The sequence below is a fragment of the Tauraco erythrolophus genome, chromosome 6, assembly GCF_009769465.1.
Source record: "Tauraco erythrolophus isolate bTauEry1 chromosome 6, bTauEry1.pri, whole genome shotgun sequence".
Lineage (NCBI taxonomy): Eukaryota > Metazoa > Chordata > Aves > Musophagiformes > Musophagidae > Tauraco > Tauraco erythrolophus.
Window position 1 is genome coordinate 12258462 of NC_141470.1, and position 23848 is coordinate 12282309.

The 23848-nt window shown below is 39.5% G+C and overlaps 1 protein-coding gene across 3 annotated transcripts in view; it reads left to right on the plus strand.

Moving 5' to 3' along the window:
- Nucleotides 1-23848, plus strand: part of SERGEF (secretion regulating guanine nucleotide exchange factor) — a 160965-nt gene that overhangs the window by 91988 nt on the left and 45129 nt on the right. For all 3 annotated transcript variants that reach the window (XM_086613154.1, XM_086613156.1, XM_086613155.1), the window contains one exon: nt 252-288. In XM_086613154.1, coding sequence (XP_086469280.1) covers nt 252-288 — 37 coding nt within the window. The remainder of the gene's footprint in view (nt 1-251; nt 289-23848) is intronic.

Consider the following 23848-nt stretch of genomic DNA (forward strand, 5'->3'; position numbering starts at 1 on the left):
GGTGGTGACTGCATTTTAAAAAGAAAATGCCTGTTTATTAAGAAAACAAACACATCTCCCCTGCCACTAAACCTCTATATGAGACTACAAATGAAATTTTGTTTAAAAGTGAGAGCACTTCAACCTTGATTTTCGCGTCCTGCACACTATAGTTGTTTGTTTCAGGTTAATTTTTATTTTCCTGTCGTAATTGTGGTTGTCTTCCTACTGGTAAGCAGGTTCTCTTTTATTCATTCATACTTCTTTTTCAGATCGCATGTGGCTCAGAGCATAATCTGGCAGTAGTTGGTAAGTAGCTTAATTTTATATCAAATCCTCTCACTTTTTTTTTTCATTTTTTAGTAGCACAGGATGAAAGAAAAATGTGCACATCAAACATACTTAGTGATTAAGGGTATTGTGTGCAGCTGAAAGGAGGAAAGTAACATATAGATGTGGAGGAAAGAAGAGGAGAAACTGGTAACATGAGTGGTGATGATGAGAAGATGCCCTTGTTGACCAGCCCCTGTCAGGAGAGAGAAGCTGATGGATGTAACAGCAAAATACATTTGCAAAGTGCTATGGCCTGTTTGAGAATGGAGCCATTGCAACAATTCAAGCTGCAGATTCAGAGTAGCATCTAGGCCTGAAGCTGATCAGAAGTATCTTTGTTCAACATGGAAATTTTCAATGAAAAAAATCCTTTGTTGTTCAAAGCTTGGAAAAATCTTCAAAATGCCAGTCAATGGTAGTCAGGTTCTTTAGTGCATCTTAGTACAATGCAGCTGTTTTAATAATGATGAAAGTACTAGGAGGCTGGTGTTGGTAGAAAAACTGAATTTTGTGTACTAATTCCAGGAACAATCAGATTGTTGCTTTCACCTGATGAGTTGATAACTGAAGTTTGATACGATTGCTATTTTTTATAATTACATATTTAAGAACATTTTTAATTGTAGTGTTCCACATAATTATCCCCATTAATAGATAGATTCCTTTCTTCATCTCTCTCACCCTGTGCTAATCAGAGCTGGAAATTAAACAGTCTTCAAAGTTTCAGTCCAGCACTCTATCCACATAGACATTTTTGATTGCCATGACTGATACGGTGAGATGTTAAGTGAAGAATTCCCTTGATTTTCGTAAGTGTGGTATGAAAGGTATGGAGAAACCAGCTATTTGGTATCCAGGTCCCATTCCTTGTCCTAGTTTTTAAGGTATTTGTTTCAGCTTGATGTCTTACTAGTTTCATTAAAGTGGCCACAGAGGTGGTGTTCTGTGTATGTGGGTATTTCCATATATACTGTAGTGTATTTTCTAATTATCCTTCTACAATTAAACCTTGTAGTGAACTTGCTAAGTTCTACTTAGTTTATGGCTGGGTTTAAGAAAGGTTTTCCCTTACCTTCTCCCTACTTGTTCAGTGTCGCGTGCCTGTATTAGTTGTCAGGTTGGTGCTTCTGAATGTCAGCTGAAGAGCAATCTGAAGAATCACCTTATGTTTCTTGCTGAATTGATGAAGTAAAAGTGTACTGCTAGCAGATTCCTCCAGTGTGCATGAAAGCAAAGCATTGAATTTGAATAACCTTCTCCTTCCTTGTGTCCTTTTAAGCTTTCTGCCTTCTAGGCAGAAATCTCTGAAAAAATGGGTAGGGGAAAGGAATTCTAGAAGGAAGTTACAATAATCTAAGAATTTTGCATATGTAAAGAACATCACATGCCTGTCTAAGCTGTGTGCTACACTCATCGAATGAAATGGGAAAATTATCAATGCTGGAAGCTAGTCGATTTTATTTTAAGGACAACAGAGATGTGATGTTACTGTTTTATTCAACTAAAGAACTATGATACATTTTATTCCCCAAATGAGTTTTTGCATGTGCTTTTAAAAGATTGACTTTTTAGAGCATTTTGTGGTAGGATTTCTCTGATCGTTTGTCACTCTTAGTTCAAAGCTCTCAACCGTTATGTTCGTTAAAGATATCACACAGATTTCCGTAAATACATCTACTTGATTGTACAATTTTCTAATAACTTACCTTTCAAGCAGAGTTTATTTAGGACAACTGTATCATCAGTTTCTTTCTTAATTAGTAAATGCTTGAGTGATTGACTTTGAAAAAAATCAAAATCAATATGAAAGCTAAGCTGAAAAGCAAGACTGTAACAGTATAATATTCAAGTCACTATTTCTGGTTGTGTATAGAAATGTGTGCTTTTTTTGTTGCATCATCTTTTAAATAGAAACATTTTTAAGACAGAGAGGCTAGATTTATGATTCATTTCACAAATGCTGAAGTTGTGTTCCAGTCCTCTTGCTGATGATACAAACTGATTTGTAGGGCTAGCAAGCAGTTAGTTTTTTTCATGTGACTTTATATAGTCTGCATCCATTTGTACGGTTCAGTTATTTGAATTCTCTTTTCTTGCTTTCTTCTACTGAAGTCAGTGCAAAATTTGGCTGTTATCTTCACTGTGATGTCACTGACTCCTTTTTCATGGGTAAATTGGAAGGAATTCAGTTTTCATTTGATCATGAAGTAAATGTTTGATATAAAAGAAGAGGTGTGGGATGTCTCCAAATACACCTACTTTTCTAAACTTAATGAGTTAGAAGTAATAAGTAGTACATGACAAAGTGTAAATATCTTCACTTTTAGCTCTTGGTGAAAACATGTTTTTGTTTTGGTTTGGGGTTGTCTTGTGACTTTAATTCTAAAATTTGCTAGTATTGTAATATTTTTCATGTTTATATGACCTTTCCCTTGAAAATGAAAATCTTTGCCTAATAAGAAAAAACTTTTCACTTTTCACCTCAATCAAGGATTAATCATTATGGGAGACAGCCTATTTTTGATTGACAAAAATTAATGAATGTTGAATAACACCTCACATCTGAAAAACATCTTCCAACACTCAAAACTCTGTATTTCCTTACTGAGGTCAACAAAGACTGACTTTTCAACCTGAGTACGATAGCTGCACTATGTAGCACTGAACTTCATGATTTTAAGACAGAATCTTTGAACAGTTGACATACATAATGGAACTAAGTCACAGTGTCAAAATTGAGCTTTTCCAGGTTTGGGAGTCTATAGTGTTTTCAACACTGAAAAAGTAAGAAAGTTTGATTCTTACGCTATAAAATCATGTGATTGAAAGTGGTATTTATGGAGAAGGCTCTTAACAGGTTCCTGCTTGCTCCCCACTAAGACTTTGATCCTCCTTTTTTTAAAGAGAATAGTTATCCTTTAAGAGAACACTTAGCATGCCGCATACAGCTCATGTGGTGCTACAACTTAAATAATCAAGCAATATTAACTATACAGAAGTAGAGTTACTATAAAATGTATGCATGTCTTGACTGTGCTGCAACCACAGGGCAGAATGCCTTGAGGAGCCTCCAAATGCAAATGTCTTATTTTAATAAAAAATAAACCCCGAAAAAAAAATCATTACAAGGATGACATTTCTATAGTCTGGCTCCCCAAAACCTTGGTAAAGCATAACATCCTTTTTTAGTCATTTTTTCAACCTATGTAAACCAATAAAAAATCTTCTAAAAGAAAGATACTGGAGGATGTGTAGCTAGAAGGGCTTGTTTTAAAAGCTTATTAGCTTCATTTGAAGTCCATCTTTAAAGCAGCCTTCAAAGGGGCATTTGAGTCCCCTTGACTGAACATTTATAAGCAGTTATTTCTTACCTGGTCTGTGCATGCCTACAGTGGTGCAGTGGCTGATACCAAATCTAACTGGTGATTTTTCTGCTGATGTAATGAGTAACTTGGATACTTTAGGTATTTTTGTGTGTTTGGAAGAGAAAGACATGGACCTTTCAAGTAAACACATTCTGATATGGTGTTTTGAAGGGGAAAAGTGTTTGTATGTGTAGCTGCTTCAAATAGTGCAAATGGCTTTTCCATGCACTTCCATGGCATGGTGAATTCTGACTTCTGCTCAGAGCTGTGTTATTTTCTTGCACGGAGGATTTAAAACCTCCTTCAGTGAGTTAGTCCACAAATCTTGGCTTTGATACCGCTGTGTAGTGACCCACACTGCAGAGGCGCTGTCACTGCAGGTGACGGTGGGGCAGCAGTGTTCATAAGAAGAAATTGGCCTTTGTGATTGCTGTCGTACAGTTACTCCCCACATACTCGTCTCTGTCTACTTTGGACTTTTTTCTTTTCAGGGTAGCTGCTTAGCACGGCTTTTTCCTCCTGAGTAATGGTAGTGGAGAGGGTGCCGTGTAATTGATGTTACAACAAAAAAAAACCAACCCAAAATGCCCGAGCTGGCCACCCAACCATAAGCATGTTTTGCACATGGAAGCACAAGTGACATATGAGGAGATAAGTCCCTGTCTGATCACACTGAGCCCCGTTTCAGTGTGTTCAATGCAACAGCATTTTCATACAACATTTTCAAAATCACTTCTCTACTAAATAATAGGCCCTTCAGAGAAGGGTTAGTTTTGTCTCTCGTTGCCTTTTTTGTTTGCTGTATTTTAGAATGTGTTATCTGTTTCAAGATTGTGTCTTCTCTGTGGCTCATGTGCAGCTACTGCTGTAAGTATCATGACATGGGCATTCACATCCCTCTGAAGCTGCAATTCATCCAGTTGGAGAGGAAACAGTAGTACTAAATTTAATGGAAGAATAGTCTTTGTGAAGGAAATTAGGGTAAAAAAGATCACTCAGTTGAGTGCAGGTCGTGCTTCAAATGCTCTGAACTAAAGTGTGCAGTAGTATTAGAGGGGGCAGTAAAAGAATCATTATTCCATGATCTGTTAAAATTTGCTCTTTCATGTTCTTATGCTGGAAGAACATAGAAATTATGAGCTGGAAAACAAATGTTATCAAAGTGATCCCAAACTTAGGGAGCTGGTGGTACACAACCTAACGTGGTGGTGTATGTTAATAGCATCGCAAACCGGTTCCATGTTTTGTAATAAGGAAACTGAAGAGTTCTTATGTGGGAGCCACTGTCTCTTAATTAACGAGGTCATGTTCTTCTAGTGAAGTTCCATGATTCCAACTAAATTATTATATAAAGCATCAGTTGAGGAAGTACTGTAACAGATTATGAAAGGCATATTTCTATGGCAGAGTGAGCACCAATGGGGAGAGGAGATCGTGCAGGCTGATGGACGCATCTCTGCATTATGCTGACAGTATTATTTAGATGTTTGCAGCAGCCCTACGAAGCGGCAGATGTAGTCATGTGTCGGACATTTGGTCCCGGGGGACTCAGCAGTCTGTCATAAAGAGAAACATCATAAATTCTCTCTCTTGCTTTTCATATTGGTGTAGTATTTGGAGGAATCTTCAGCAGACGCAGTGGGGGGCACTGGTGTTCAGCAAGGAGCCTCAGTCTGCTAGTCTGTTGCCTTATTCATTATGCATGAAAAATCCCAGTGCAGCCAGGGTCTCTATTGTAAAGGTTTCCTGGCAGACCAGCATGGAGTCATGTTGCAGCACGCTGTCTCTTTGCATTGCAACGCTAATCACATTCTCTGCTTATTAAAGGGCACCTGGCAGGACTTCGAGTAACCATCACTGTTGTCATTTTCACGGGGGTTATATGTCGACCTTCTAAATTCGTTCTCTGGCAGAGCCATTTTGTATGTAATTTAGCTCTTAATGTGGCTTTGACTGTTAAAATAGCTCTTCGAAATATAAACTGCTTTGGTTACGTTTGTTGTAAAAAAAAAAAAAAGCAGCCTTGCTCATATCATTAACTAAGCACCTGTCTGAGTGCCTTCTGCATGGCTAGGTACAGATCTGACATCCCCGTTTTCCTGTCGCGTTTAGATACAGTGAGCCCAAACAGTGCTGTTCAAATGTCTTTTCACTTTGTGTTTCTTTTCCATTTCTTTTTCTCTTCCTTTCTTTTTCACGCTCCAGGCAAACTAATTGTTCCTCTGTTAAGATAGAAGCTGAAAATTAATTACAAACGTCTGGGTTTTTCATTTATTTATTTATTTATTATTTTCAGCAAGTTACCCTCACAAAATCCAATCCTGTGATCTCTTTGAGCTTCTTTTCCAAGGACTAACGGAAAGCCAAGCTGCCAACTATTTTATGAACTTGTGGGTGTAAGGTGATGAGGAGAGAAAAGAGGAAATGCTAATTTGAGCATTTGGAAAAGCCTTCTGATGGGGCTAAAAAAACTTTTGTGACAACCAAATTGTCTGAAGTCAGTGGCTGCTGGTTATAGGAAAGGGAGGATATTTTGCTGTGAAAAGCTGATTAGATCCACAAGAAAAAATGGAATTTCATTGACTGTCTAGAAAGAAACTCCAGAGTTTAGGATGAGATCTGGCTGTACTGCGTCTTCTGTGACTGAAGTGAAGTCTAGATTTTACAGCTACCTTCTCTTCCAGACTTTGTCACTGTCTTGATGCATGTTTTGCCGATTTGACTCTGTAGAATGCTCTGCTCATCTTCCTCTTTTCTCTGTGTGACTTGTCAATTTAGGTTGTGAGATCTTTGGAATAAACACTGCCTCTTAATGCACTGCCTAGCATAATGAGACCTGATTTTTTTTTTTTTTTGAGTACTGAATTACAACTAGTAATAGTTGCAATCACTTCCCTTCCCCTCAGAGAGGCAATTTTAAAATATAATTAATCTTGGTGTGTGTGTCTCTATCTTAATTTATATAATTTAGCATATAAACAGGTAATAATGCAGTCCTCGTCATATTGTTTACAGTGTGGTTTCCTGTCATTACCAGATACAGAGCTGCTTAGGCTCTGAAGATAAAAGCTCTTATTTTTCTGTATAAAAAGTTGACGATTTTTGTAAATTTTTTAATTGAACTGTACGTATCACCGTGGCGTCAGCTTATGGTTTGTCTAGAGTTGAGCTCTTGTGCATTAACTGTCATTAAGTTTCCTGCGAGACACCATATCACATCTACAGGGATAATTCTGCTGCGTCAAGAACCCTACAAAAGATGGGTAAGAGGTGAGCATGCAATATTAACCTCTGGTGATAGCTAAAACCACCAAGCTGGAAATCTGAGTGGCAGTTAAAGGACATAATATTCACAGGAAGCTAGCAAACAACCAGCAAATGCCACCAAGCAAGAATTTCACTTGAAGCGGAATGAGTAGAGAGCACTTGCTTGCAGGTATTGGTGAGAGGGAAAAGTTGTTCCACCTGGCTTTAGAAAATTATGGAAGATGGGAAGACTCTTAAGAGCAGGAGCTGCAGTACAGATGCAGGCAATCCTTTGTCAGAGGGTTCACTGGATGGATACTAAGTATTTGGAAAACAAATTAGATTTTTTCGTATTTGTTTACTTGAAGGCTTTAAGTGGAGCAATTACTTTAAAGTAGAAGAAAAATATATTCAATATATCTAAGGCATAGTTATCTTAATTTTCAAGGAAGCAAACAGGAGTAACAAAAATAGTCAGCCTTACTCACCAAAGGAAGATTAAGTGTTTGTTTGCTATAAAATGAAATAAAAGGAAGGACAAATGTCTGGCTTCAGGGAGTCATCTAGATCACACAGCAGAAATGCTCACTGAAGTAAAAGCATAAGGGCAGCAAAGTGGCTGAAAGCACTTCAAAGTGCAACAAATTAAGGCTTCAGTACTTGGGGCCAGATGGGATCCACCCAAGGGTATTGAAGGAGCTGGTGGAAGTGCTCACTAAGCCACTTTCATCATTTATCAGCAGTCCTCGCTAACCGGGGAGGTCCCAGTTGACTGGAAGCTAGCAAATGTGACACCCATCTACAAGAAGGGCCAGGAGGAGGATCCAGGAAACTACTGAGCTGTCAGTCTGACCTTGGTGCCGGAGAAGGTTAGAGAGCAGGTCATCTTGAACGCCATCAGGTGGCATCTACCGGACAGCCAGGTGATGAGGCCCAGTCAGCATGGGTTTATACAAGGCAGGTCCTGCTTGACTAACTCGATCTCCTTCTATGACAAGGTGACCCACTTAGTGGATGAGGGAAAGGCTCTGGATGTTGTCTACCTGGACTTTAGTAAAGCCTTTGACAATGTTTCCCACAGCATTGTTCTGGGGAAACTGACTGCTTGTGGCTTATGGGCATACTCCTCCCTGGGTAAAAAACCGGCTGGATGACCGGCCCAAACTGTTGTGGTGAATGGAGTTAAATCCAGTTGATGCCGGTCACAAGTGATGTCCCCAGGGCTTGGTACAGGGGCCAGTTCTGTTTAATATCTTTATCAATGGTCTGTACAAGGGAATCGAGTGCACCCTCAGTAAGTTCGCAGATGACATCAAGTTGGGCAGGAGTGTTCATCTGCTTGAGGGTAGGAAGGCTCCACAGAGACGTCTGGACAGACTTGATCAATGGACCGAGGCCACCGTATGAGGTTCAACAAGGCCAAGTGCTGGGTCCTGCGCATGGGTCACAACAACCCCATGCAACACTTGGGGCTTGGAGAAGACTGGTTGAAAAGATGCACCACAGAAAAGGACCTGGGGGTATCAGTCAGTAGCTGACTGAGTATGATCCAGCAGTGTGTCCAGGTGGCCAAGAAGGCCAATAGCGTCTTGGCTTCTATCAGAGACAGTGTGGCCAGCAGGACTGGGGAAGTGATTGTCCCCCTGTACTCAGCACCGGTGAGGCCGCACTTCAAATAGTGTTCAGTTTTGGGCCCCTCACTACAAGAAAGACATTGAGGTGCTGGAGTGTGTCCGGAGAAGGGTGACAAAGGTGGTGAAGGGTCTGGAGCACAAGTGGAGAGAATATCTTGCTGTACAGCCTTGGGTTGACACCCACATGTTTGTGTGTACTCACTATCCAGCTCCATTGTGGAGCAGTAAGAAATTTTTCTGTCGGTGCACAAATAAATATGGGTGAGCTAGCTTGCTTAGTTAGACGCTATAAGTGAATAATCTCTGAAGCTTTTTTCCTCTAATATTTATTTGTGTGTGTCTTACTGACATCTAGGTAGCTTTGTGCTTCATAAAAATGTGAAGTAGGGATTTTTTGAACCTTTGAGACTGACCATGTGTTGGACTTTTTCACAAATGCACATTTCAAAGTCATCCTTGCTGCCCAGTTTTTGGGTTTTACAGTGCATTTTGGTCACATTCTCCAACAGCTCTCTTTTTGTTATGAAGGTCAGAAAGATCTTTTAAAAGCTAAAGCTGAAGACAGAGATGCTGAGAGTGACGTAAGTCTGAGAGATGACGCTGTAAGGATGCACATGAAATATTGCAAGACTGATGATGAAACAAGAACACTTCTGGGACAGTACACATATCCTTTGCATGACTGTAATTGCACCAGACTAAATGCATGCATCAAAGCAGGCTCCTTGAAGCTTTTATAAACTGATGTGGATGGGGAATTGTTCCTCCAGCTTTCCGTAGATCCTCTTTTCCCCATTTTAGGAATTAGGACTTTGAACTTGAAAGTAGTAGAAATTGTAGTGGAGAAAATCTAGAGGTATTAGCTGGCTAGCAAGATTGTTTTACTAATAACAAAGAAGAAGCTACTCAAGCTTGCAAGTCTGGAGCAAGCTTTCAGGATAAAAATAAAGCGTTTTATTAAAAACCATTAGAGATGTGAGTATTTAAAAAAATATTAAGGCAAAAAAGTCAAACCAGAGATGAAAAGTTGACATATTTGTAAAAATTACCCTTTACTTGTCCTTGCTTTTTGAACTTGTTTCATTCAAACACTTCTTTATGGAAGGGAGGTAACAAAGTAATTAAAATAAAAAATGCTTTTGAGGCTCGTTTCACTATTGTGCTTTTTCCTGTTCTTTTTGCAGAGTCTCTGAGGAGCAACCAGACTAAACTGGGACTTTCATTATTTCTGAGAAATGTCTTTGCCTCATTTTATTTTTAGATTGTTGGGCTTACTTGAACAGTGAGAAAATGAGAAGAACTGAAAGCTATACTGAACAGGGCTTTAAGAGACATTTAACATTTCTTGTGGAGCAGCAAGAAGGGTTGATATATTCATGCTGGTCAAGTAAAGCAAACAGGAATCAGGTCAAGCATGTTATAGTTGTTTATGACACGTTTTCAAACATAGCTGTAGTTAGCAGAAAGCTGAATGAAGTGAGACTACTGCTACATATAAAGGTCTTGGTACCCATCAGCCTTTGAGGAGCAAAGTGCCTGTATTACCTATATATTTGATCGTGATAGCTCTAAACTTGCTAAAGATGGTAGAACACCAGTCAGTGTTCTTAACAACAAAGAAACCCAACCAAGAACAACCAACACAATCCCCTAAAACTGTAGCGATTTTGAAAAACAGTATACTGAGTCCTCCTTGATAGATTTTTCAGATGAGATAGTGACATTTTCCTTAGCTTAATCAGTGTTTTGGCCTAAATACTCCTCCCCTCTACAAATCTAATGGAATAATTACCTTGAGAAGATAATACATGATGTATTGATTCTGGCTTAAAAATTGCTTGTGTATATTATAGCACTGATTTGCTAAATTAAATGTTTTCTAGGAAGGCCTTCACGTGATGCCAGGAGTTCATGTTACAGACTTAGGTCTCTCCTCTCTCCCTTTTGTGCAGATTTAGCATCTTATATTCCTGCTCTGTAGCCTTGTATTGGAACAAATTACTAGATTACTGTAATGTGATTATGATGGGGAGCAGTAGCCCAGGGCAATAGGTGGAAGAGGTGAAACTGCCAAATCAGCTGGCAAAAAGGACATGAAATCCGACGTTTAACTCTGCTCTTATATGTGAGTAATGTTCACTTGCTATTTGTTTTAACTTGGGCTGTTCGGTGAGTGTGAGGTTACACTCAGGGACCTGGCAACCATATTTGCTCTTTCGTACACTTTTTTTTTGGAATACCTTCTGCCAGCTTATGTGATACTGTACCACAGTGGAATTTCCAGTGCTTATACCAGCTGTGAGAGTGACCTCCAATGTTCTCTATGACTCTTCCTTTGGCCTTTCCAGAGCTGGGTTCCTCTGGGCAACTTCACAAAACGTAGCAGATTCTCAGAGTTTTGATATAATGTGACCTGCAGTGCTAGCGACTTACAAATCTATAAGCTGTTCACAAATCTCCTCTTATTCACCTTATAAGAGACAATCAGGCTGTTCTGTATCCCCTGGAGTACCGCTGCCAATGAGATGTTCCATAATGCAAGACGCAATCCTTTTCTTATGAGTGAAGGACATACATGGCTAGAAGATTTCAGTTTCTGTTTTTCTCAGTAGGAAATAATTTCTATCACTCAAGAACTTTGAATAGAAAAGATTCTGAACCTGATGAGCTTTCTTTTTTTGTCTTGTGGATGATGCTCAGAACAACTTAATAACACATGGGGAAATTCTTTATTAGGATACATCATTAATCATCTTCCCTTCCCCTTGTTTAGGCATTTTGCTATTAATTTTTAAAAATATTTAACCCATCATGACCTTGGTGACAAATCTGAGTTGCCAAGAGGTGGAACAAGTAAGCAGATGCTTTGCTGTGAATGTTGAAGATATTGAACTGGAGGTTGTCTTCTCTATGCCTTTGATTTTCAGTGACACCAGCTGCTATCTTGCTGAAGTTGAGACATCTCAGATAATGGGCAGGATGACAAGCAACACAAATCCATATAATAGTTTAATTCTGAGTAGGCAGCTCGCTTGGCTTGAAAGGCATGTTTGCTTTGGCTTGCAAACTTCCTATTTTTTCCCCTGAACTGTTTCCTCCTGTGTGCTTTCTTTTGTACTGTTTTTTTTTTTTTCCAATTCCGAACATTTCAAGGTCCTTTAAAATTGAATGAGATGAAAGGTGTAGCTCTTAAAACACTTCAACATGTTGTACTTCTAAATGAACACATGGGACACTTGGTGTGTGATGTGTCAATGGTGAAAGATGTATGCTCAAGGGGTGAGGACTGTTTTGCAGTGTAGCCTACTGAATTTCATTGTATTAACAGAATTTTGGTAGCTGTCATGTTTGCCAACATGTATATTTTTTGTGATATTGATTTTAAAAATGCTTGCTTGCAACTCCTGTAAAATAAATTGTTCAGTAGTTTTGATAGGAATAGCTCATATTTTGTTACAGTTCCCTGCTGAAGTAATGTAGTAGATCAAATCTGTGACCTTCATTTCAAGGGGAGTTCTGTAACTGAGCCCTCCAAATGGGCTTATTTCAGAAATCACAGTTGCGTTTGAATTCATCGCGTTAATGCATGCTTCACATTGCACATACAGGATGATGTGTTCTATATGACAAATTTGTAGCACTCACTGGTCCTCTGTAACATAGACTCAGTGCATGGGTAATTCTGGCCTTTGCCTAGAAGCAGATACTTGCTTAGGCAAGAAAAGTACTTTATTTTTGTTACTTTTGAACAGAGGAGGAGAAAAGTCTCACTAGTCTCTGTGCCCTGCTGTGAGTTGTTGGACAGCCCTCTCACTCTCTGGTTTGTGCTCACTGAGCATGACTTTAGTCTCCTCTGTTACGGCACTTCTTGGTGGATAATGAAACGCACACTGGAGGCAACTTCTAAAGATGCTTCTTCAACCTGGAGTCTTCCTTTAGTTCCAGTAGTGCAGTTCTGTTCCTCTCCTACAGAGAAATGCCAGGTAGGAAGAAGGCAGCTGCAAGTCTCCCTGTGCTGGAATGGAGACATAATGAGGGTTGTTATTCTATGCTGCTTTTCTGAGTGCATCTGACCAGTCATAACCTTAATGCTCATGTGACTTTTTTTTTTTTTCTGTAGGCCCAAAAGAGAAAAAATGTTAAAGGTTTCAGGATTTGATATCCTTGCTGTTCTAAGATCACTCACCCAATTTTTAAACTTTTATTTTTTTTGGTCCTGAGACTCATTTTGCCACCTACTAATGAAAGGAGGCAGGCATCCAAATGTACTCTGCTAACATCCAAGCCTTGTGTTGCCTGCCATTTACAGCAGGAGTAGTATGATGCTTTGCTGTCTCTCAGATGTCACTCAGATTCCTTCAGTCTTGATAGTGCTCAGGTTATAACTGCAAGGCAAGATTCTTTTTAGGTAAATTCTGGATACCCTGAAATAAAAAAGCCTGAATAGTACTGTATAGCCCTTGTAGATTTGTTGAATAAAGAAGCAGCCACTTTAATTTTTTGTAGCACTGTGGTAAAGAAATCTTGTTCTGTTGACAAGTTCAGCATGAGTCTTGTGCCATGCTTCTCTGTCTGCTTGGATTCTCCTCCCATCTGCCACCTTCTCACTCTAAGGAAAGGAAACTCCATTCTGTCAAAGCAAAGTGCCAGTGAAGAACAGGGAAGTATTTTTGGATGAGACCATTCACTGAAATAAAAACAAATATAATCACAGCTCACTAAAGTTTTGCTCTGCTTAGCTAGCAAAAGGTTAAGGCTAACGTACTGAAATGCAGTTCCTCCAGTGAAGGACATGCAGTTCAAAAAAGCAGAAGAAAAAAGGGAAGCAGAAGGCAGAATCACTTACTAATGCCCAGGGTCGGTGCTCCATGGCAACGTGTTCCTTGCAGGGAAAACAGCATACATACGTATGAAGCAAAGGGATTCCCCAGCAAGCAAATTAAATGAACAAGAGTGTGGTGGGTGTGTGTTTGTGGGGTTTTTTTTGTTGGTTTTTGGTTTTTTTTTTTTCCTTTTTTCTTTTTTCTTTCTAGGTAATTAGGGTAGCTACCATTAAAGTATCATAGTTGAAACAGATGCCCTATAACTCTTTCAAAATATGAGATGAACCTCATTTTAAGTGTCCTGCTTCAGAGGCTGTGTATTTCTGTATGTTTTACAGTTATTAGCTTTCTTATGCTTTGTGAAGCTGTTGTTTTCTAACTTTGATCAGTTTCCCTCTGCAAGATCTTTTGGTTGCTTCTGCCTGATGCTGACTTGCAAATTCAGTGTGAGCAGTTAAAGCTTAAAAACAATAAACTTGTATTATTACAGGGACTTTGTTCATTCATTTAAGTCCCCGGGGCTCGAGCTCAAATCTGGTAATTGTCTTGACTAGAAATGAATGTGCTGAGTTTCACCCTAGTCCTTAGGAAGCATATGTCCGCAGCTGGTGATCTTTGCCCATAAGAGTTAAGGATTAGAGAATTTCAGGACTGTTTTTGACAGTTTAGCTTGAGATATCAAAGTACAGCAGTGCAGTCACCTACAAAATAATGATAGTAAATGTGCTTATGCTTTCTTTATGCCTAGAATTTGGTTGAAATATACTCAGTTGAGTATCTGGGGCAAGGGCAGCAGAGATCAAGAGGACTTTGCTTTAGATGCTGAGCCTGCAGGCTCCACAGCTGAGAGTGTTGAAGGAACTGTGTGGTGGGTCTGAGGCGACTAAAACCATGAAGTCCTGCTTGAGTCACCATGCCACACTCCCTGCTGGCATGGGCACTCTATCTTACCTCATCACACATTTGTTGGGGTCCACGTGGCCATGAATTAGACGGTTTTCATTTCCTCCGTTGGCAGGCTGTTCTAGATCCACACTTCTTGGCTGGCTGAAAGCTTGTTTTACTTTCCAGTGTAAAGTCTTAGGATATGTGCTCTTCCTCCCAACCTAAAACCTAAGCTGAAATTCTAAGCCAAAATTTTGTGTTCCTTTTATGAAAGTGTAGGACAGGTACGGGAGGGACTATATAGATGAGAACTCTGTAGATACAGCTTCTCTGAGGTCCAGTTTCTCTGCTTTAGCCAATGGAACGACTTGTCTTCTCATATACTGGCTCCACAGAAAAGATGCCAGGCACAAAGCAAGTATTTTACCCCATGAAGAGCTGATTTCCAGTCTGTTATATAACACTGTAAAATAGTCTACTAAGCTGTATTAGTGTTGGATAGAAGAATCAAGCTTGAAGTCAAGTTTGAATCACATTTTAAGCTGTTAAACACCTGGCCAAGACAGTAAAATGTCGATGATGCTGCAGTACTGCAAGGCTGTAAGTTGATGAATAAATGCCTTCTATAGGATAACACACTTTCATTTGGTATTCTGTACGTGATGTGCAAAAATGAAAGCCATTTCTGGATGCAGAAGTTCAAAAAATTGTTTTTGTTCCCTTAGTTTAAGCAAGCAAATATTAAGCAGAAATTGCTTTAATCTAATTTAAATTCTTTCCCCTCAGCTTGAGGTTGATTTAATAGGTGCATTATCTATCTCTAAGTATAGAGAAACTATGCTGAAGGAAATTGCTGACAAAACAGTGCAAAAACGTGATACATGAGTATGGTGCAATGGTTTGTCTGTCTTCATTTTTTTTTGTTTGTTTGTTTGTTTTTTAAAAATAGCTATTCCATGGCTCAAGAGCTGGAGTTGGCTATTAGGCTGTCCCTAGCAAGAGCAATAGCTAAAAAGCCCCCGTGGAACTATGCCAAATAAGTGTCTCTGGAAATGAACTTCACTCACTTCTAATCTAGTCAGCTGCCATCAACAATTTGTAACTGTAAGAAAAACTTTTGTAACTGTAAGAAAAGGCTCGATCTCCTTCAGAACTGGTGAACCTGTATCTGGCAGCTTTAAAACATGGATGGTGCATGTTAGTTATCTTACTGCTCTGGAATGTTTCTGGTGTACACTTTCATGGTAAATGAGATTTCATGAAATGTGATTTCAGCCAAGATTTTTAGGGTTAAGATTATTTATCTTTGGTACACACACGTCTTTGGGGGCTCAACTTCTTGAGTTCTTAAGGCAGTCTGAATTCCATCACAGTGGATGATAATCAGGCTCAGGATGTTGGATCAGACAGATTGCTGGCTTTGGGTATTCCTTTTCAAATTTTTACTATTTTCATATTCTGGTGATGCAGGATAATGATGGTAATACTCTTCAATTGCTTCTTACTTTCCATCCAGATTGCAGCCCCTTCATTTAATAATTGTAAACTATTTATGCTAATTCTAATGTCTGAAGCAGACATACCCGGGCAGTTGCTTTATGACTTTAGCCCTTTGAGGAAGCAACTGGGTCATTTTGTAGATGTGCATGACATATTGACACAGGTTTATGGACTATTTACCTTCATATCTGTATGTGTACAGAGATGTGAAAACAGATGCACAGGAATAACTTTTGGATGTCATTTGTCTCTTCTCGTTCGTGTTCCAAGACTACAGTGCAATAACTTAAGGTTTTTTTCCTCTTCTATTACAATGATTTAAAGTATTACTACTTGAATTAAAATCATGTTCATTCCCCTTTTAATAGAAGGCCAAGCAGTGGCTGCTAGTCTAGAATATAGTAGAAAGTAGTTTTAAGTATTTCTGGGTCTTGTTCTGAGATTCCACCAATTTGTAGCTGTTTTAAGGAGGGGGTAGAATAGCTTTTAGTTGTCTCACTCCCTGTTGCTCTTTATCACAAGGGTCTGAGGGATCCTCAAAGTAAGAGAAGATTTCTTAATGTTGGATTCCAAAGGAACTGCTAAATGACTTCAACCTCCCTGCACTCCTTAGTCTCAGCACTACTTATCCGCCCTGCTCACCAAAAAGTCTTGAGTGTAGTTGTCTTTGATGATCTAAGTTGTGTCAGTTGGGATTCACCGTTGAAAAGTTCAGATGCGTTGTTCTGTATTTCGGACAGTCAGAGCGACAGAAAGTGACAGAGAAGTTCATACTGATGTTTGTAAGAAACCATTCAGTGACAGATGAGTTGTGGTAAGATAGATCACTTCCAAACAGAGGGGGAGCAGATTTCTCTGCAGGGCACTATTGAACGATCTGAGATTCTGATTAAGATGATGATTGCCTTGATGCAGGGCATAAGATGGCCCATTCAGTTATTTCAGTAAAAGTACAGTGGAGCTTTTGATCTGGATATTAAGCAATTAATTTCTCTAATATTTTTGTGAGAGTAATAGTAAACGGGCATTCCTTTAAAACTCATCTAGTCTGATCCTCATCAATTTGGTATCTTCTTTTTGGTGCCCTTATTTGTGTCTTTCCAAAACTGATGTAGTTTTATATTAGCATTACCTGACTGCCTTCTTAAAGCTGAGCATCTCTTTCAGGATTCAGGTTCATGATCATTTGTGGTCTCTCTTCCAGACTTAGACTGGCACTTTGGTAGAATGTTTAGCCATGTTGTTATTTTGATTAAACGAAGTCATCTTAAGGGTAGTCTCAGCTTTCCTATCATGCATTGGTGCTGCTGTTCTTTATAGTAATCAAACTGGATCGACTGGCTGTCTTGTGCAAGTCAGTGCTCAACAGAAGGAGGATGAAGTCCATAATAATTAAGAGTAGTGGATGTTTCTTCAGAGTACTGCAAGCTGCACTGCACAAAAGGAGCAGTGATCTGTAAGTAAGACTACAGCCTCCAGTATGTGGAAATCTTCTGTCTTCATCAGTGGGTCGGTTCAGAACAGCAGCAACAAAGAAGAGGGAAACAGGTTTGTAAAAAGCACAAAAGGTACTTCGCTTTCCTGATAAACCAGCAAGGCATTTCTCCTCTGAGAATCATTCTACTAAATTCGCTGTACCTTCTGTCTTTATCATGAGAGGTTGAAATAGGCATCATAAAGATGACCAAGAAGAGAGAAATATGCTGGCGTTGCATCTGAAACGTGGAAACTTTGTGATAGTTCAAAAAACAGCACTTTCTTCTGGGAAGAGAGGTGGAATATGTAATTTCCAAGAGGCAGGATACTTTGTATATCTTTGCCAGATTCAAGACAAATAGCTGAAGTGACATAGGGAGGCTTTCAGCATGCATTTTGTAATCCTGAGAACGAGGAACATTTGTATGAGCGCTTAAGCAGTGTATGCAACTCCTGGTTATTCTCTATATAGCTCTTAAAATTCATTCTTACGTAGCTTCTTGCTTTTGGGACAGTCATACCCACATGTATCTAACAAACGAGTGACAGACTAGACCAAAAGTTTAGTACCTTAAAGGACTTCTCATCTTAAACCAAGGTTCTCCTTCAACTCCGAATGCGTAGCAAGTGGATCTCAGTGATGATCCTGGTTATTTCTGACCAGTTTTAGAAGATTTAAGTGAAATGATGAAACTGAAAAGATGAAATATGTTACAGTGGTCAGAACGTCCTCTAAGAAGTGACTGTCAAAAACAGCTTCAGTGGCAAGTTTTTATTTAATCACCTGTGTTTTGCTACGGGCCAAATGCTAGTTCCTGCGTTATCCTGGGATATAACAATGTCCAAAACCCAGTATAATTTCATATTTAGAGTTTATATTTATGGTTTCAGGTTAGATGGAGCCTGAGTGCAAACCTTGGACTGAGTTTGCTCCCTGCACAGCGGGCATAGCCTCAGGGGTTAGTGCAGCCCTGAGGGTTACCCTTGTTGGCTGCAGGGCAGCAGGAGAGTTTCCCCTCCTCAATCCATAGCCAAATCTGTTTCTGGGCTCTCTACAGACCTGGCAGGGATCCAGTTTGAAAGGGTACCTTGTTAATGGCCGCTCCTCAGCTACGTCTGAACAGCCAAGCCTTTGCTAGAGTATAATGCCTCTTAAGATCATTAAATGTACCTGTGAGTGTGTAGATCAACTTAAACGGTGCCTGATGCTTTTTCTGTTTAGCAGTATTTAATTCTGTATGTTTTAGAAGCATGTTCATCCAAAGGCCCCCAGAGATGCCTTTCATGATTGGGTACAGATAATTGAAAGTTGGCTGTTTTCCTGCTCTGGATGTCAGGTAGCCTTCCAGTGAACCTGGCCCTTTCAGAGGTAGCTGTTCCCTGTGGCGCAGTGGTGGGAAGCTGTAGCTCAGAAATGATTTGAAAATTTTGGTTGCACTGATGGCTCTTTGCTATGCCAAAGGTTTAAGGAACCTGGCTTGCAGCCCCAAGAGGCAGGACTGACCTTGGGTTACCCAAAGCTTCACTACATGGCTAACAGAGGAAATCTGAGGAATATGTGACTAATGCATAGGGATTCACCTTATGAAAGTAACACCTTCTCCTTCCCAAATAGCTCACTTGCAACATTTAGCTACATAGCAACTGCTGCTGTTTTGTGAATGAAGGAAGTGGATTCCACAATGGTCTTTGTGCACGCTCCCCACTCCGTGTTTGGCTCACAAAATGGAAATTTTATTTTAGTGGTTTTATAGACAACATGACAGCAAAAATACACATGGTATGTAGGTAATACTGTTGCTACATGAGATAAAATGTAATTTCTCATTCTTGCATAAGAGTCGTTTTCTGCGAACTGGAAGTATCTTGTAAATGTCGGGGTTTGCCAGGACGTGACCAAAAGCGGGCGAGGAAATTCTACAGTAGTGCTATTCCATTCTTATTGACATTTCTCAAGACATGAGGAGGCAATGATGGCATATAGTTTTGCTACCTGGTAAAATGGTTTCATTTGGTCAGGATGAGAAACAATTTTTAAGAGCTGAAAATGCTACTCTAAATGATTGCTCTGCTTGTAGTTAACAAGGAATTCATCCTAAAGAGCCAAGTAAGCATATTATTTTGTCACGGCTAGTCAGATTTTTCCATGTAAATTTAAAAGGAGGGTAATTTTCCCATTCCTATTTTAGAACGTTCTTTAGTCTGCCTTTATAATTTTGTCCATTTCCTCATTAGTGCTCCTTTCAAAGCCCAAACATGTCAACAGTGAAACCATTATCAGCCTGAAATAAATGAACAGATATTCTCATCTTCAGTTGTGGTTTGCCTATGACAGTTATTTTTAATCTTGCAGCTGCTGGAGACTAAGGCAAATGAGATGGATTTATAACTGATGATTTGGCACCTATATCTTACTGCTACTTTACAAGTGTTCTCATAGGTGTTAGGAAGCATGGGGATTTCCAAGGGGTCTCTTCTTTGAAGTAGCACTTGGAGAAAGAGAGAATGAGCATGAAGCAAAACACTGATAGCAGAAGGAGGTGTCCTGCTGGTTTGGCATTTGTTCACAGGTGTTCAAAATGGAGTGTGAGATGGCAGCTAATTCTTTTTTCACCAAGTGTGAATTTGAGCTGACAGCCTCGTGCACTCTTCTGTATATTCTGAGCAGCACTAGTTCCAGGAGGTCCTCAACCTCGAGAATTTTTCTTTCTTAGAAGAGATGATGTGACTTTTTGGCCACAAGGAGCAACTTCTGTTCTTCCCAGCCTTGATCCCTGTTTCAAAAGCGGCTTCACAACTGAGGGTTGAAGATCAAGCTGCAGAATACCCAAGTGCTGCAGTGACCAGTGCCTGGCTTTATATGGGCATTCAGACAGGTCAGCTTAGGTGCCCACCCCTTGCAAAAGTGACCAGGCGTGGAAGGCACCATGGGGCGTGGGTGTAAAAATGTCTTATTGAGTTACATACCCACATGCCACTTCAACGAACCTGAGTAGCTTGTTCAGGTGCCTCTTTTGTCTTTGTGCCACTACTTCTGTGATTTATAATTTGCTGTGATAGAAGTTAAGATGTGGTGGTTCATTTAATTAGTATCTCTGAGAGGTGTGGGCTTAACAGATGGTTAGTAACACTCCTAAATTTTCTTAGATGCTGAAACACAAAAGACTTGATTCTGCAGCTCTCCACAGTCAGAAGACAGTGACATGCAGAACCCAGCCTAAATGATGAACTGGTTGAAGTTTTATATGGTAAATTGCATGGTTTGGGACTGAAAAATGTTTTGAAAAATCTGACATAGTTTCATTTTGTCTTTGACCTTTAGTCTAAAATGAATTACGTATTTCCTCTCTTTCTCCAAAAATTCAGTAAGCGTGGTAGTGTGTGTTTCCACTGCGCTTTTAAATCCATGTTAGTGGATCCAGGCACTTGGAAAGCCTCACAGATTTTATCTTAACGATCCATAAAGAACAGTTTAGCTAGGTCTTGAAAGAGTTTAGAGTTTAGTAAACCAACATTCTGGTCTTTGTTTTGGCAAATGCTCAGTTGTTTTGCAAACTTATGCTAAATTTTGACTTGCAAAGTGTGATATTACCTATAGTCAAGAAGGTTCACATACTTCTGCACTGCTGACCATACTGTTAATTAGCCCGTTAAATACTTACACAAATGATCTTAGTTTCATGTGCTATGATTGTAGGAAAGTGGATCAAGTAGTTTGTTTTCACTTGTGTTGAGCGTCATTGCTTAAGTACTGTTGTTAATCATCTTGCTAATGCTGACTTAACTGACATTGCTGTTTTGGTTATCTGACCTGTTGAATAATCTATCATATGATCTCAGAGTATTTTGATCCTATCTCTTTGAGATACGAGCCTTATTTCTATAAATGGGATTTCTAATAGAGGAAGGTGCTATACAGCAGAAGTATTACTGGGAGCGTTCCAAAGGAGAATGAAGTAACGTATCTTTGAAGTGCAGTGACTGCGTTGAAAGTGTTCCAACTTAACTCTCTTTTTCAATCTCGTAAGAAATGAAAAGGCAGTTATTGCTATGGCATCTCAGAGAAACTGGAGGTCTAAAAGAACCTCCTGTTGAGAGCAGTCATTAGTTATGCAGGCTAAAACTGTGAAACGTGTATTCTCATAAAAAGTAATGAGGACTCCATGTCTCAATTCTGTAAATAACTTAATACCCATCTATCTTGCATTCTGGTGACTACTAGGCCTTTCAGAAAAGAACATGTTCATTTAGAGAAAAACTGTACACATATGCCAGGCATCTCTGGTGTCACCTGTACCCTGTGACTTGATGGTACTGAATTAGATAATGTACCTTTGAAAAACAGATATCAAAAACCAACTTCACTGTCACTAGCTAGAAATAAGAAAATAGTAACCTGTTTTTAAAATTTATTTTTAATCCATAATCAAGCCCTAGCAAGATGTTGAAAATCTGGAGCTCAGGATTGTCAGAGATGCAGACCCAGGCTGCTTTGCAGTGTGTATTCTGTGACTCTTCAAACAATGGGGAATTGTACCTTGGCTGGCAAGGCTGGCTTTCTCTTCCTTCTGTGTGCACACTTCGTATATCCTTGATAAGAGGCCGAGTCGTTCTCCTTGTAGTGATCGGCCACATGTATTTCCGCTCATCTTTGTCAGCTGGGGAGGATATGGGTTTCTCACACAAATTGTGACCCACAGTGCCTCTGGCAATCTCAGCAAATGACAGCGGCTGAAACTCAGGCAGAATTGATACTGGTTTTTCCCCCAAAGACATTGGATTTTCTGTCTGAACGAGAAAGCCCAGATTTGGCAGATGTTATCTTTAGAGTAGCAGGAAGTGAGAAACTTGATTTCATAACTAAATAACAATAAAGTTAAGTTAATGAGGCCATGAATCATTTGAATGGTTCAGCTCTGTGTGCATCTGCTGCATACTAAGAGATTCCCAACAGAATTTGCAGTGATTTAAGCAAAAAGCTGACATGAAGTAAGTCAGTTGTCTTTGATCTTTGTGTTTGTTTTTTGTGTGTGTTTGTTTAAGATTGGGAAGCTATTGAAATAATGAAATGAAGATGTGATAATAGCCAAGGGAAACATGCTTATGCTAGTCTTATTCTGTGTAGCTCAAATGAAATAGCAGGACATAGCGTATTCTATATGTTTGTTCAGTATTAAGCATGAAGTGGTCAATAATACCCATTTCAGTCTCCTGCTTAGATTCCTGTAATAAGTTCTTGCTCTGTCAAATTCATGTCTTCCTCTTCTTCTCTCTTTTAAGTAGTGTTGTGTCTGTTGGGTCTAAGTTTGCCAGCTTGCTTCATGGTGTGATAATCATGAGATGCTTTGTATTGATAATTACAAATACAGGGTCTTGGCCTTTTGAAAGAAGGTGTTGTGCTTTTAACGTAGAACATTTTGACTTATTCCCTCGTCTCCTGCCTTCCTAGGCTTATCTTAGTGAGGAGGCTTAATGAGAAAGACTTGACTGTTATTCCTGTTAGGTGTTTTGTCAATAGTGGTCATTAGGGCATCTATTCCATCACTTGTAATGTGTAACGCCTTTGAAAACATGTTTTGAAAGAAAAATTTTGAAAAATATATTGTACGTAAGGACAAATGGGAAGCCAAGCGTGTTTATATTTATGTTCATGATGCAATATAAATAATTGGGTTTGGGCTTAAACTGCATTGCAGAAAACATTTCACTCATTTTAGGCAAAATGATTCGTATCTTTTTTTTTTATCCATATGAGAAGACTGCCTGCATCCCTGGCAGTGAAAAAGTTAACCTACTTAGTGTTTCGTGTGTAGGCAGCATGCAGTTCCGTGAGATTGCAGTGGGCAATGAAGCAGCAGAATTCAATTTGCATCAGTGACCTAAGAGGGACTATTTTTAGTAATAAAATAGGTCAGGGGATGTGGTAGTGCAGGCTGATAAATGAACAGTCTTCCTCTTCACTTGTGGGGCTTATTTTTGTTCCCCAATATAGAACCCCTGTGATGGGGGAAATGAGGTTCAGTGCTGTCACGTGATTAGTGTTAGAATTTTTTTATTGTGGAGCAATCACAGGAAGAGCACTAAGTTTTATTTCAGTGAAGAGAGAATATAAGTAAATACTTAATGGTTAATGGAAGGCAAAACCAACTAGGGAGCAGGGTGTTTTGAAGCCATTGCTCAAAGCTGGTTTTAGCACTGCTAGAGATTTATGTTGCGATGTCGTCCATGTGACAAGCAGTTCTTATTCTCTTTTTCTTTCCTCTCTACTGGCTGTTCTTGTACGGTTTTTTAGCTTGCCTCTGTTACCAGTTTGCTTTCTCAGTGACTTGTGCAGATGAGTGCCAGCGTCTTCTCAGGGTGTCAAAGATGAAGCACGGCTTTATTCTGTTTCTTTAAGCCTGTGGGCACTTGGAGGAAGCTTGTGAAGGGTCTGTTCAGCCAGTTCTTGTGACACGGAGCAGTCCAAGTCTCTTTTAGTATTGTGTTATTTGACCTTTGCATTTCCACAGTCATTTGGCTTCTCTGAAATTATATTTCAGAGCAAACTTGGAAAGCACCTCTTGCCAGTTTGTGTGCTGATAATAAACTATCCTGTTGTTAATTAGCA